General features: G+C 48.5%; 1 protein-coding gene across 4 annotated transcripts in view; it reads left to right on the top strand.

Annotated features, from left to right (window-relative positions):
* Positions 1-12,648, top strand: part of PLAT (plasminogen activator, tissue) — a 49,568-nt gene extending 36,920 nt beyond the window's left edge. For 3 of the 4 annotated variants that reach the window (XM_012001558.1, XM_012001557.1, XM_012001559.1), the window contains 8 exons: positions 2,683-2,774; positions 4,986-5,157; positions 5,855-5,940; positions 7,194-7,389; positions 7,501-7,637; positions 7,838-7,978; positions 8,839-9,005; positions 11,734-12,648. In XM_012001558.1, coding sequence (XP_011856948.1) covers positions 2,683-2,774; positions 4,986-5,157; positions 5,855-5,940; positions 7,194-7,389; positions 7,501-7,637; positions 7,838-7,978; positions 8,839-9,005; positions 11,734-11,892 — 1,150 coding nt within the window. In that variant the 3' untranslated portion in view covers positions 11,893-12,648. The remainder of the gene's footprint in view (positions 1-2,682; positions 2,775-4,985; positions 5,158-5,854; positions 5,941-7,193; positions 7,390-7,500; positions 7,638-7,837; positions 7,979-8,838; positions 9,006-11,733) is intronic. The other variant, XM_012001560.1, reaches the window with a different exon arrangement.
* The last annotated feature ends 558 nt before the right edge of the window (positions 12,649-13,206 follow it).

Here is a 13,206-nt window from a genome sequence, read left to right on the forward strand (position 1 = left end):
TCCTGGAACCATGGCGCGAGCACACAGAGGGAGGCTGTCATTAGGGGCTTCCTTGTTCATACTCAACAGGTTGCAGCGAGCCAAGGTGTTTCAATGGCGGCACCTGCCAGCAGGCCCTGTACTTCTCAGATTTCGTGTGCCAGTGCCCTGAAGGATTTGCTGGGAAGCACTGTGAAATAGGTGAGTAGGTGGGAGCATGTGAGAGGAGCTGAAATCCCACCTCCCCAGTTCTCCCCCACAGGAAGGAAAGGTAGGGTGCGGATGGCAGGGCCAAGGGTGGGGGCCAGGGACAGCACAGGCGCTTCTGCCATGGGTCGGGAAGCACAGTGCCAGGCAGCAGGCAGAGCCCAGGTGTGAACCTGGATCCAGGCTGGCACCCTCACCGCCCAGCCTATGGCTTCCCAGCCAGCCTGCGTCAGGCCTGGGGGATGACAGGGCAGAGAGGGGAGCCTCCTGAGGGCTAAATGAAAGGGGATTCCCATGTGAGGCATCCGTGCCCTGCTTTCCATCAGATACCAGGGCCACGTGCTACGAGGACCAGGGCATCAGCTACAGAGGCACATGGAGCACAGCAGAGAGCGGCGCCGAGTGCACCAACTGGAACAGCAGCGCACTGGCCCAGAAGCCCTACAGCGGGCGGAGGCCTGACGCCATCAGGCTGGGCTTGGGGAACCACAACTACTGCAGGTGAGGGCACATCCCCCAGGAGGGTTTCCCCCCGTAAGAAGCTGCTATGGCTGGGGAAAGATTCTGTCAGATCTGTCAGGGTTCTCCCAAGAAACGTAACCAATATAGGATAGATTGATCGATGGATGGATGGATGGATGGATGGATGGATGGATGGATGGATGGATAGATGGATGGATGGATGGATGGATGGATGGATAGATGGATGGATGGATGGATGGATGGATGGATGGATAGATGGATGGATGGACAGATGATAAATAGATGATAGATGGATAGATGATAGATGATAGACAGATGATAGGTGATACATTGATAGATAATAGATGATTGATAGATGATAGATTAGATAGATGATAGACACATAGATGATAGATAGTAGATGTAAGATGATAGATGATAGATAGATAGATGACAGACAGATAGATGATAGAGAGATAGGAGAGAGAGAAAGAGAGGAGAGTGTGTGTGAACCCAAAGTATCTGAGACAGGTCTCAATCAATTTAGAAAGTTGATTTTGCCAAGGTTAAGGACACCCCTGTGACACAGCCTCAGGAGGTCCTGAGGACATGTGCCCAAGGTGGTCAGGGCACAGCTTGCCTTTAGACATTTTAGGGAGTCATGAGACATCAATCAGCATGTGTGAGGTGTACATCCGTTTGGTCTGGAAAGGTGGGATAACTTAAAGCAAGGGCTTCCAGGCCATAGGTAGGTAAGAGACAAAAGGCTGTATTCTGAGTCCTTGATCAGTTTTTCACTGAACACACAATTGAGTCTGGCTCAGTTGATCTGCATTTTTACATAAACAACAGGGCAGAGGAAGCAATCAAATATGCATTTGTCTCAGGTAAGCAGAGGGATGACTTTCTATCCTGCACCTGGGAAGATCAGCTATCCATTGACAATGCCAAGGTGAAAGTCAACAGAACTGTTTTAGGATAAAGATCTTCAGGCCCACAAGGAATTTCCTTGTAGGGAATTTAAAACAAAAAAACAAAAAAAACCTTTGCAACTACCTTATTGAGGAATAAAATGAGAGGCAGGTTAGCCATAGTTCCTGGCTTGACATTTCCCTTGGCTCACTGACCCTGGGGTCCCCAGATTTGTTTTCCTTTCACACCAGATAGAGAGACATTTATGTTAAGGAACTGGCTGACAGGATCATGGGGGCTGGCAAGTCTGAAACATGTAGGTAAGCCAGGCTGGAAATGCAGGCAGGAGCTGAGGCTGCTGTCTTAAGGCAGAATTTCTTATTCAGGAAACCTCATATTTGCTCTTAAGGCCTTTAAGTAATTGGATGAAGCCCAACTACATTATCTAGGATAATTTCCTTTTCTAAAGTCAGCCGGCTGTAGGTATTAACCACATCTATGAAACACTTTCACAACTCCTAGAGGAATGTTTGATTAACTGACTGGGTGCCACAGCCTGGCCAAGTGACACATAAGACTATTCCAGTCCACGCCTTGTCAACTTGGCACCCACATGCAACTCCTTAAACCATACTTCACCGCCAAGTAAACACAGGAACGAAATCATACTCCTGCCTAACATGATACAACTACCAGTGTATAACCAAAAATGCACTCCTGGCTGGGCGCAGTGGCTCGTGCCTGTAATCCCAGCACTTTGGGAGGCTGAGGCAGGTGGATCGCCTGAGGTTAGGAGTTCAAGACCAGCCTGGCCAACACGGTGAAACCTCGTCTCTACTAACAATATAAAAATTAGCCAGGCATAGTGGTGGGCGCCTGTAATCCCAGCTACTCAGGAAGCTGAGGCTGGAGAAATGCCCAAACCCAGGAAGCAGAGGTTGCGGTGAGCAGAGATGCGCGCTGCACTCCAGCCTGGGAGAAAGAGCGAGACTCTGTCTCAAAAAAAAAAAAAAAAAAAAAAAGCACTCCCCATTCCTCCAGAAAAGGATACCAAACCTTGGGTCCTAGAGGAGAGGCTTCACCTTTGACCTACCCTGGCCCTTCCCTTGGCTGATTTTTCAGAAACCCAGACCGAGACTCAAAGCCCTGGTGCTACGTCTTTAAGGCGGGGAAGTACAGTTCAGAGTTCTGCAGCACCCCCGCCTGCTCTGAGGGTAAGTGGCAACCATCCCGCCTTTCCCTGAGTGTCCCTGGGGGAGGAGAGTCTGGGAGGACAGGCCGACAGCCCTCCTGCACCTGAGGGGAGAAAGGGGAGGCCAGGAGTGAGTCATTTTGGTTGCAGAGGGAAGAAAGACAGGACTTAGGTCTGTGCCTGGGCTTGGCCTCTGACTGGCTATTTGTCTGACCTGGAGCTGATCTCCTCACACTCTGACCCTCAGTTTCCTCCACTATGGAGGAGAGGATGGGGCTGAATCAGTGGTTTTCAGTCCTTTTGAGAATGAATGAAGATTCTCCCTTTTTTGATTAATGGGTGAATGGGCCTTTCTCTCTCTTTTGCTCCCTCTCAAACCTGTTAATGCAAAAACAAACAAACAAACAAACAAAAAAACAAACTTCCAAAATTGAACAAAGAAAATATTAAGTTACAAGGCCAGGCACAGTGGCTTATGCCTGTAATCCCAGCACTTTGGAAGGCTGAGGCGGGTGGATAACCTGAGGTCAGGAGTTTGAGACCAGCCTGGCCAACATGATGAAACTGTGTGTCTACTAAAAATACAAAAATTAGCTGGGTGTGATGGCAGGCACCTGTAGTCCCAGCTACTCAGGAGGCTGAGGCAGGAGAATTGCTTGAACCTGGGAGGTGGAGGTTTCAGTGAGCCAAGAGGATGTCACTGCACTCCAACCTGGGCGATGGAATAAAAAAACTGTTTCAAATAAAAAAAAAGGAAAGAAAAAAATCCTAAGTTACAGAAAGGTACTATGAATTCAGTGGTGCTTTTACAAATCATTACATTATTTATCACAGCACTATGAAAGATATTTTTTTAAGTTCTAAATATTTTTAGGGCAGGCACAGTGGCTCATGTCTATAATCCCAGCACTTTGGGAGGCTGAGGCGGGAGAACTGCTTGAGCCCAGGAGTTTGAGACCAGCCTGGGCAACAAAGTGAGACTCCATCTCTACAAAAAATACAAAAATTAGTAAGGTGTGGTGGCACATGCCGATGGTCCCAGCTGCTTGGGAGCCTGAGGTGGGAGGATCGCTTGAGCCCGGGAGATTGAGGCCGTGGTGAGCAATGATTGTGCCACTGCACTCCAGCCTGGGTGACAGTGGGATCCTGTCTCAAAATAAATACATAAATGTGTGTGTGTGTATATATATATATATATATATATAAAACACACATATATTAAATTTGTACATGATATATATAAACACGCATCAGCTATGTGCATTCAGCACCCAGGTCCACAGGTGATGCCTGTGACTCTGAAGACTTTATGGTGACTCTAAAGCATCCTCCCCATCCCCCATGATCTGGTCTAAATGAGGACTTGCAGATCTAGATAATCTTGAAAATCCCTTCCATTTATGGTATTTATGTATAGAAGTACGCTTTGTCAGTTTCAGGTGGGGAGAAAAAAATGGAAAAATGGGGGAAATAGATGAAAACAGGCAGCACTCTACGGCTCATCCCCTCCTCCTTCCCAAGCCCATCATCAGATCCTCAGGACACTGGCAGACACAGTCTGAGAAATAACTCCCACCCCAGCCCTACTGAAGCACCTTGGTTCACCGCAGCCTGTTAAGTGTACACAAGGAAACCCCTACCAGCTTTCAAAGCAGCTCCAGAAACAGTCCCCACTCATGGAACGCAGCAGCCTTCCTGCTGAACCTGAAGATGCCCCCAGTCTCTCTCTCAACACAGCAATCTAGGGAGCCACTTCCGGTGGAGATGAAACCCCCCTGCCATCTCTAAGTAAAAGGACTCAAAGAAGGGGAAAAAGGCTCAGGCCGGGCGCGGTGGCTCACACCTGTAATCCTAACACTTTGGGAGGCTGAGGCAGGCGGATCACCTGAGGTCAGGAGTTCAAGACCAGCCTGACCAACATGGTGAAACCCCATCTCAACTAAAAATACAAAATTAGCCTAGCATGGTGGCGCATGCCTGTAACCCCACCTACTTGGGAGGCTGAGTTAGGAGAATCGCTTGAACCCAGGAGGTGGCAGTTGCAGTGAGCTGAGATCGCACATTACACTCCAGCCTGGGCAACAAAAGGGGAAGTGTGAGGTGTTACACTCTTCTCAGTGCCGGGCTAGTGGCCTCCAGCTTCCCTGGCCGGCAGCTCTTCTTCAAGCCCCAGCCCCGACTTGCATGCTTCAGAATTTGTTTTTGTTTCAGTTTGAGAATTCTTTTCTTCTAGGAAACAGTGACTGCTACTTTGGGAATGGGTTAGCCTACCGTGGCACCCACAGCCTCACCGCATCGGGTGCCTCCTGCCTCCCGTGGAATTCCATGATCCTGATAGGCAAGGTTTACACAGCACAGAACCCCAATGCCCAGGCACTGGGCCTGGGCAAACATAATTACTGCCGGTAGGTAGCACAGGGGCGGGGGGGGTTCAGGTTTTGGTAGAACGTGGGATTAGGGTGTGAGATGGGGGAAGATTCAATGCCTCAAGTTACATGACAGACCCAGTATGTGGGAAACACCCATCGATACTGTCTAGTCCAACCTCTTCACTTGCTAGAATAACACTTATTGTGAAAAGGAAGGTCTGCCAGTTTTCCAACCCAAATCCCAAGTAAAGAGTCCTGGCTTGTAACCATTTAGTCCTCAGTTGTTCTCATGACATCTTTATTCCAACAATTTGTAAGAGTTCCATAACAGGACAGCTCACACAGTTCTGCCCAACAACCCTATGAGATTAGAACACTGCATTACTGATTGCATAACAAAGTTAAAGAGAAGTTCTCCTAGGGTGGGGGTGTGCCACAAAGTCAAGATGAACTCAGCGTCCTCCCTCCCAACTCAGTGGTTTTCATCGGTTTACTGAGTCTCCTACTCTTACATGGCCTGTGATGTGACTGAAAATGGGATTGAAAACCTTAAACTCCTGACCTGGTCTGGTGGTGTACGCCTGTAATCCCAGCACTTTGGGAGGTTGAGGCAGGAGGATCACTTGAGCCCACGAGTTCAAGACCAACCTGGGCAACATGGCAAGACCCCATCTCTGTAAAAATTAAAAAATAAGAAGATAAAAAGGAAACGTTAAACTCCCTTATCATTTAGGAATCCTGATGGGGACGCCAAGCCCTGGTGCCACGTGCTGAAGAACCGCAGGCTGACATGGGAGTACTGTGATGTGCCCTCCTGCTGTAAGGACTGGGCCCCGCCCACCTCCCTGCACCTGGTTTCCCTTCTTCACCATCTCCTCGTCACTTTCTAGGCCTCCATGGCTGTCCGGTGCAGATTGTGTGCCTACCAGACTTCCAGGCTGGGTGGGGAGGGGGCTTCCATGACTGAAACCATGGTGGGTGGACAGGTGTCCATGTCCCATGCATGGGGGTGGTGGGGAGTGGCGAGAAGAAAGAAAAGAACACAGCAACCTCTCTGAGAAGTCAGTAGGCTCTACCCCACTCTCTCTAGACGCCTCTATTGGTGATGCTGAGAGTAATGGGGAATGAGGAGGAGGCCTCGCATGCATGGCTCCTTAGATAAGAAAGTGCCTTCACCACATTCATCCAATAGCGTGGTGGAGGTGGTCTTCCCACCTCCAGTTCACTGAGTAGGAAGCAGTCTCCCAGACCCCAGGTGGCCTCCCAAGCTTGCTGGGCGCCGGGAGGTAAAGCCAGGGCCTGCCCTCATGCCCTCTGACCCCAAGGCATGTACTTCCACTGTGAGCTCTCCCGCGTTTCCTGCTGACCTAGTTCACACAGGGGAGCTGGCTCACGACGTGGGTGAGAGATAGGAGATTCAAGTTGGTGCATATTGCTACAAAATGAAACTTTAGTTTGGAAATGGCTGGTGAGTAGGTTATTAATCAGCTCCTGTGAACACACAGATCAACCATGTTCCCCAAGGAACATAAGTCTAATTGGGACGATGAGACACAGACCACCAGCTAACTCACACCCAAGGGCATTAGTGTGAGTCCGCAGTGGTCCATGCCCCTAAGCTCCTCAGAGCTGAGCGGGCAGGGACGTCAGGAAAGCTTTGCGAGGAGGCAGGATTGCACATGGGCCTTGAAGCATGGGTAAGGTTGGGCAGATGGAAAAGAAGTGAGCAGACATTCCTCAGAAGGAAGCTGCAATCCTTTATTTCTTAAGCCAGGAAATGGCTGTAGGAAAACATTAGAAGAAATGAAGGATGGCAGATCCCCAATTTTGGAGTCAAACATACTTGGGAACTAATCCGGGTGCCACTGCAACCTTGGGCAAAAAAAAGGAGTCTCCGCCTCCTGAAACTCATTGCTGTGAGAACTAAAGAGAATGTATGGACAACACTTGGCATGCTGATCCCACCAAGTGAAAGTTGTGGTTTTACAGCCACGCAGATGGCCCCCTCCCTCTACCTACACACATGCAGGAGGCCTGTGGGTCTGACAGCTTCCTCATCCTTTCCTCCGAAGCCACCTGCGGCCTGAGACAGTACAGCCAGCCTCAGTTTCGCATCAAAGGAGGGCTCTTCGCCGACATCGCCTCCCACCCCTGGCAGGCTGCCATCTTTGCCAAGCACAGGAGGTCGCCGGGAGAGCGGTTCCTGTGCGGGGGCATACTCATCAGCTCCTGCTGGATTCTCTCCGCCGCCCACTGCTTCCAGGAGAGGTAGGGGCTCGGAAACCTAGCTGGTTTTTCCACCCTCTAAGGCCTAGAAACCAAGCCCTTTAGGGGAAATCCCACAGCAAAAATAGCATTCTAAGGCTGTTTCTCCACCAGGTTTCCACTCCACCACCTGACGGTGATCTTGGGCAGAACATACCGGGTGGTCCCTGGTGAGGAAGAGCAGAAGTTTGAAGTAGAAAAATACATTGTCCATAAGGAATTCGATGATGACACTTACGACAATGACATTGGTAAGAGCTCGTCATTTCCGGCTCCAAGAGCTCGTCATTCCCGGCTCCAGTTCACACTCAGATCACACAACACACCCACATGCACTCGCCTGTGTTTACACACACGGGCCTCCTCCTCCAGCCCCTGTCCCTCCTGCGTGTTCCTCCCCTCCCAGGGACGTGGCCCTCACACCCGCTCACTCCTCCTTTCTCTCTCCCAGCGCTACTGCAGCTGAAATCAGATTCGTCCCACTGTGCACAGGAGAGCAGCGTGGTCCGCACTGTGTGCCTCCCCCCGGCGGACCTGCAGCTGCCGGACTGGACTGAGTGTGAGCTCTCCGGCTACGGCAAGCATGAGGCCTGTAAGTGGAAGGATGTCTCGGCCCCATCCTGTCTGCAGGACAGCAGGGGAAGCTGCGGTCCACCAGAGGAAAATGGGGTCAGGAGAGTGAGGTTCCAGCCCAGGTCAGGCACTGACGCCAGTTCCCTGTCTCCCTGTGAAGTGGGGGTCTGTCTCTGCTGTCCCTGCCTCACAGGGACACTGCAGGCCAGGAAAGAACACAACAGTATGAAGACCCCAAAGTGCTGCAGGTGTTGGGAAGGTTCTGAGTAGGAAGTGGAGTACAGTAGCTAAGCGTGTGGGTTCTGGGAAGCTGGAGTTGCATAGACCCGATTTCAAATCCCACTTGCTGAACTATGTGACCGTGGACATGGACTTTTATTTTGAACTGTTCCCAGCCTCAGTTTCCTCATTGGTAAAGTGGAGACAGAACTATCTCCCTAATTAGATTAGGAGGGTTAAATGAGATACCATTGAACAAATGGTTGTCAGCTGGGGTGATTTTGTCCCCCAGGAAACGTTTGGCGAGGTCTGGAGACATTTTTGGTTGTTACAGTTCAGGGTGAGGGTTAACACCAGCCTTCAGTGAGTGCAGCCAGGGACGCTGCACACTGCAGGGCTCAGGACTGTCCCCGTCCCCCACAACAGGGACCTGCCTGGTCCGAAGCATCAGCAGTGCCACTAGGGAGAGGCTGGGGGTTCAGTCCCGGAATCCTGTTGTTTTTGTGGGTCAAAACGATAAAATACCAGCAGTGTCATAGGATTCGACCTAATATATGTTGAATCTAGATCAATGTTAGCTATTGGAAAATTTGGCTTTCCCTTTCTAAAAGGTTTATAAATAACTTTCCCTAAAACCATATGACGGTTCTCCCCTTTCAGTGTCTCCTTTCTATTCGGAGCGGCTGAAGGAGGCTCATGTCAGACTGTACCCATCCAGCCGCTGCACATCACAACACTTACTTAACAGAACGGTCACCGACAACATGCTGTGTGCTGGAGACACTCGGAGCGGCGGGCCCCAGGCAAACCTGCACGACGCCTGCCAGGTAAACAGGAGTGGCGCGCCCATGCTGGGCACAACCCAGGGGAAAATGCCCCTGGGACAACAGGTTCTTCACCAAGGAAAAAAAAAGTTATCACCAGAGTGATTTCCTCTTAGCGATATCCCTGGGGATTCCAGATGAGGGCCTCAGAGAATAAAGCAACTGGAGGAAGATCAAAGTCCCCTAAACCTAAGAACTTTAAACTGCAGGAAATTTCCCCAGGATCTGCACAAGAAACTCCACCTGTACAGGATTTCCTTTCAGCCCAGGCAATTGATTGACTGTTGAAGTGATGGAGAGAGCCACACAATTAAGAAATGTTTGCCACGGCCTGGTGTGGTGGCTCACGCCTGTAATCCCAGCACTTTGGGAGGCTAAGGCGGGCGGATCACCTGAGGTCAGGAGTTCGAGACCAGCCTGACCAACATGGAGAAACCCCATCTCTAATAAAAATACAAAATTAGCCTGGCGTGGTGGCACATGCCTGTATTCCCAGCTACTCGAGAGGCTGAGGCAGGAGAATCGCTTGAATCCAGGAGGCAGAGGTTGCAGTGAGCCGAGATTGCGCCATTGCACTCCAGCCTAGGCAACAAGAGCGAAACTCGGTCTCAAAAAAAAAAAAAAAAAAAGAAAGTGTTTGCCTCTGTTGGTGCTAGAGAATTGGAGTCTGCTTTGTAGAAGGAGAAGGTAGAAAGGCAACTTATTGGGAAGCAGGATCTAGATGATGTGAGAAAGAAGTTTTCAAAACTCACATTCAGCCCTAATACTCTGGGAAAGCACACTATTTGGAGTCCTTTGCGTGGGCATCCTTATCAGAATTAGTACTTATATTTCATGATTAGCCAGATACGGGGGTGCGGGAGGACAGGCCAGTCTGCTGGTATTAAGACCTACACATAGCCAAGGAATTGATCTTCCTGAGACATTTCAGTGTCTGCAGTGTGCCAAGCTCTTCTTTAGGGGCTGGGAGTAGAAGAGATACAAAGAGAAGTGAGGCCAGGCTCTGGCACTGAAGGATGTGTGGGCTTTGTTTTTGCAAGGCAGTCATATCAGCGGTTTCCCCTCTGATTCCCTGACAGTACTTAGTTTCTTTTTGAATGGTTACTTCAGAAACCTCAGCTGTACCACCCAGTTTACACTCCAAAAACAAAAAGGTTGTACCAAAGTGAAACCATTATCTATCTGCATGCTTAAAAGCAAAACCAAATCATTTTAATATAAGAACAGCTAACAATTACCAAGACTTTTACTAGATGTCTTCCATTGCTTTTCACGCATTTTTCTACTGAATGCCATAACCACCCTATGGTTAGTATTAATATTATCTCTATGGTACCGATAAGAAAACCGTGGTTAGTCTAAGGCCACTCAGCTAGTAGGTGGTGGAGCCAAGCCAGGGTTTTTGAGGCCTGAAACGTTTGAGTAATTAACTCTACTTTACCAGAATAGATACAGCCTAATCCTCCAGAGGACCAAGATAACTGAGATACAATTTTCCCACTCTTCAGTAAGTCTCCACTTAACAGCATGCCAGGAAAAAACAGGTTCTTAGAAACTGCAACTGTAAGTGAAATGACGTATAACAAAACCAATTTTACCATCAGCTAATTCCAAAACCAATTTTACCATCAGCTAATCGATATAAATAAGAGTTGGTCAGGTGCGGTGACTCATCCCTATAATCCCAGCACTTTGAGAGGCTGAGGCAGGCAGATCACCTGACCAAGGAGTCCAGCCTGACCAACATGGTGAAACCCTGTCTCCACTAAAAACACAAAAATTAGCCAGGTGTGGTGGTGCATGCCCATAAGCACGAGAATTGCTTGAACCCCGGAGGCGGAGGCCACAATGAGCTGAGATTGCGCCACTGCACCCTAGCCTGGGTGGGTGACAGAGTGAGACTCCATCTCAAAAAAAAAAAAAAAAGATAAAAAGAGTGAAGTTCTTGTGGCAATATTTCTAGTCATAAAAATATCAGCAAACTTCTAAAGACCCAAAACACTTCTAACATTCAATATTGACATAAATACAACATTTAAGAAAAGTTAATAAAAACAATGGTATTTATTCACCCAATTTTTGGAGAATAAGTGAGTGATGGCAGTCGAAATAGTGGTGGGTTAATTCAGGGAATAAATGTTTGCAAAGCAAAAATGGTAAGGAACACCTTACTACCATGAAGTTCAAAAACAATCACAAATAGGGCAGGCTCCCTGACTGCCTCCACACCTCACAGTTTATCATCATTCATTCGTGTACTTATCATAGACCAGACAGATTTTTACTTTATAACACTTTGTATTCATTCATTCATTTTCCAACCTGCTTATTTGAATTCAGGGTCTCAGGTGGCGGTGGCCAGAGCCACCTGGCAGCTCAGGGTACCAGGCAGGACCAGCCCTGGACAGATGCTACCAACCTATTGCAGAGCCACTGACACCCACACTCACTCAGACTGGGCCCATGTAGACACATCCTCAGTCGGCCTAACGTGCAAGCTTTGGGATGTGGAAGGAAACCAGGATACCCGGACAAAACCCAGGCAGACAGTGTCCCCAGACAGGAACTGATTTTTTTTTTTTTCTTGTCAATGTTATAATGAAATGACATTGAATGGAATATTATTGAAGGGCTTGCTGTATTTTGAAGAATACAATGTTCATGCTGCACATACTTTCTCCAGATAGTCTGCTTTTTTTTGCAAACACTAAACCTGCTATCTCCTTTGCAGGGTGATTCGGGAGGCCCCCTGGTGTGTCTGAATGGTGGCCGCATGACTTTGGTGGGCATCATCAGCTGGGGCCTGGGCTGTGGACAGAAGGATGTCCCAGGTGTGTACACCAAGGTCACCAACTACCTAGACTGGATTCAAGACAACATGCAACCATGACCAGGAACAACCGACTCCTCAAAAGCAAATGAGACCCCGCCTCTTCCTCTTCAGAAGACACTGCAAAGGCAGAGTGCTTCTCTATACAGACATCTCCAGACCCACCACACCGCAGGAGCGGGAGGAGACCCTATAGGAGAGGGAAGAGCGCATTTTCCCAGATACTTCCCATTTTGGAAGTTTTCAGGAGTTGGTCTGATTGCAGGATGCTCTGTCAGATGGGAAGACATGAATGCACACTAGCCTCTCCAGGAATGCCTCCTCCCAGGGCAGAAAGTGGCCATGCCACCCTGTTTTCGGCTAAAGCTCAACCTCCTGACCTGTCACCGTGAGCAGCTTTGGAAACAGGACCACAAAGATAAAAGTATGTCTCAATAGTAAAACATAACAAGATCTTTCAGGAAAGACAGATTGCATTAGAAACAGACAGTATATTTATAGTCACATGAGCCCAGCAGGGCCTCAACGTTGGGGCAGGCTGGCCAGCCCGTCATGTTCCTCAAAAGCACCCTTGACATCAAGTCTCCTTCCCCTTTACCCACTCCCCGGCTCTCGGAAGGTATTCCTTTTGTGTACAGTGTAAAGTGTAAATCCTTTTTCTTTATAAACTTTAGAGTAGCATGAAAGAATTGTATCATTTGAACAACTAGGCTTTAGCATATTTATAGCAATCCATGTTAGTTTTTACTGTTGCCACAACCCTGTTTTATACTCTACTTAATAAATTCAGATATATTTTTCACGGTTTTTCCAAAATCAGAGTGGAATGGTTTTGATATAGATGCTGTATCCCACTGTTTATTCATGTTCACATTTTAAAATCATTTGGAATTCTGCTTCACTCGTTCAACACGTACACAACACCTGTAACATACAAGGCTAGGTGCTCCGGAACAGGAAAAGGAGGAACAGGGATGCTTGGTCTGATGGGATGATTGGCATTTAGAGAAGTACTAAGGTACAATGGAGCTGGCCACAAAAGGGCAGACTTGTAGTGGAACTCAGTTGCAAGAGGGTTTGGGGAATCTTAAGGAAAAAAATAACTGGGTGAGATGTGGACTGTGGACAGGTGTGGAAAAGGCACTCTCCATGGAGATGTGAGTATCTAGAGGACCAAGAGAGGGGAATACAGGGAGAAATGAGGAGTTGAGCTTGTCTGAAGTGAACTTCAGGAAGAGGAACATAGGCTGGAATTTAGATTATGGGGGCTCTGAACACCAAACTGATTTTGGACTTAACTGACTTAATTCTGTAGGCAACCAGCAGCCATGGAGATTTGTGCTCAGGGAAGTGAGGAACTAAGCATGCCCTAGG

Source organism: Mandrillus leucophaeus, unplaced genomic scaffold, assembly GCF_000951045.1.
Source record: "Mandrillus leucophaeus isolate KB7577 unplaced genomic scaffold, Mleu.le_1.0 Scaffold664, whole genome shotgun sequence".
In the NCBI taxonomy this organism is placed as follows: domain Eukaryota; kingdom Metazoa; phylum Chordata; class Mammalia; order Primates; family Cercopithecidae; genus Mandrillus; species Mandrillus leucophaeus.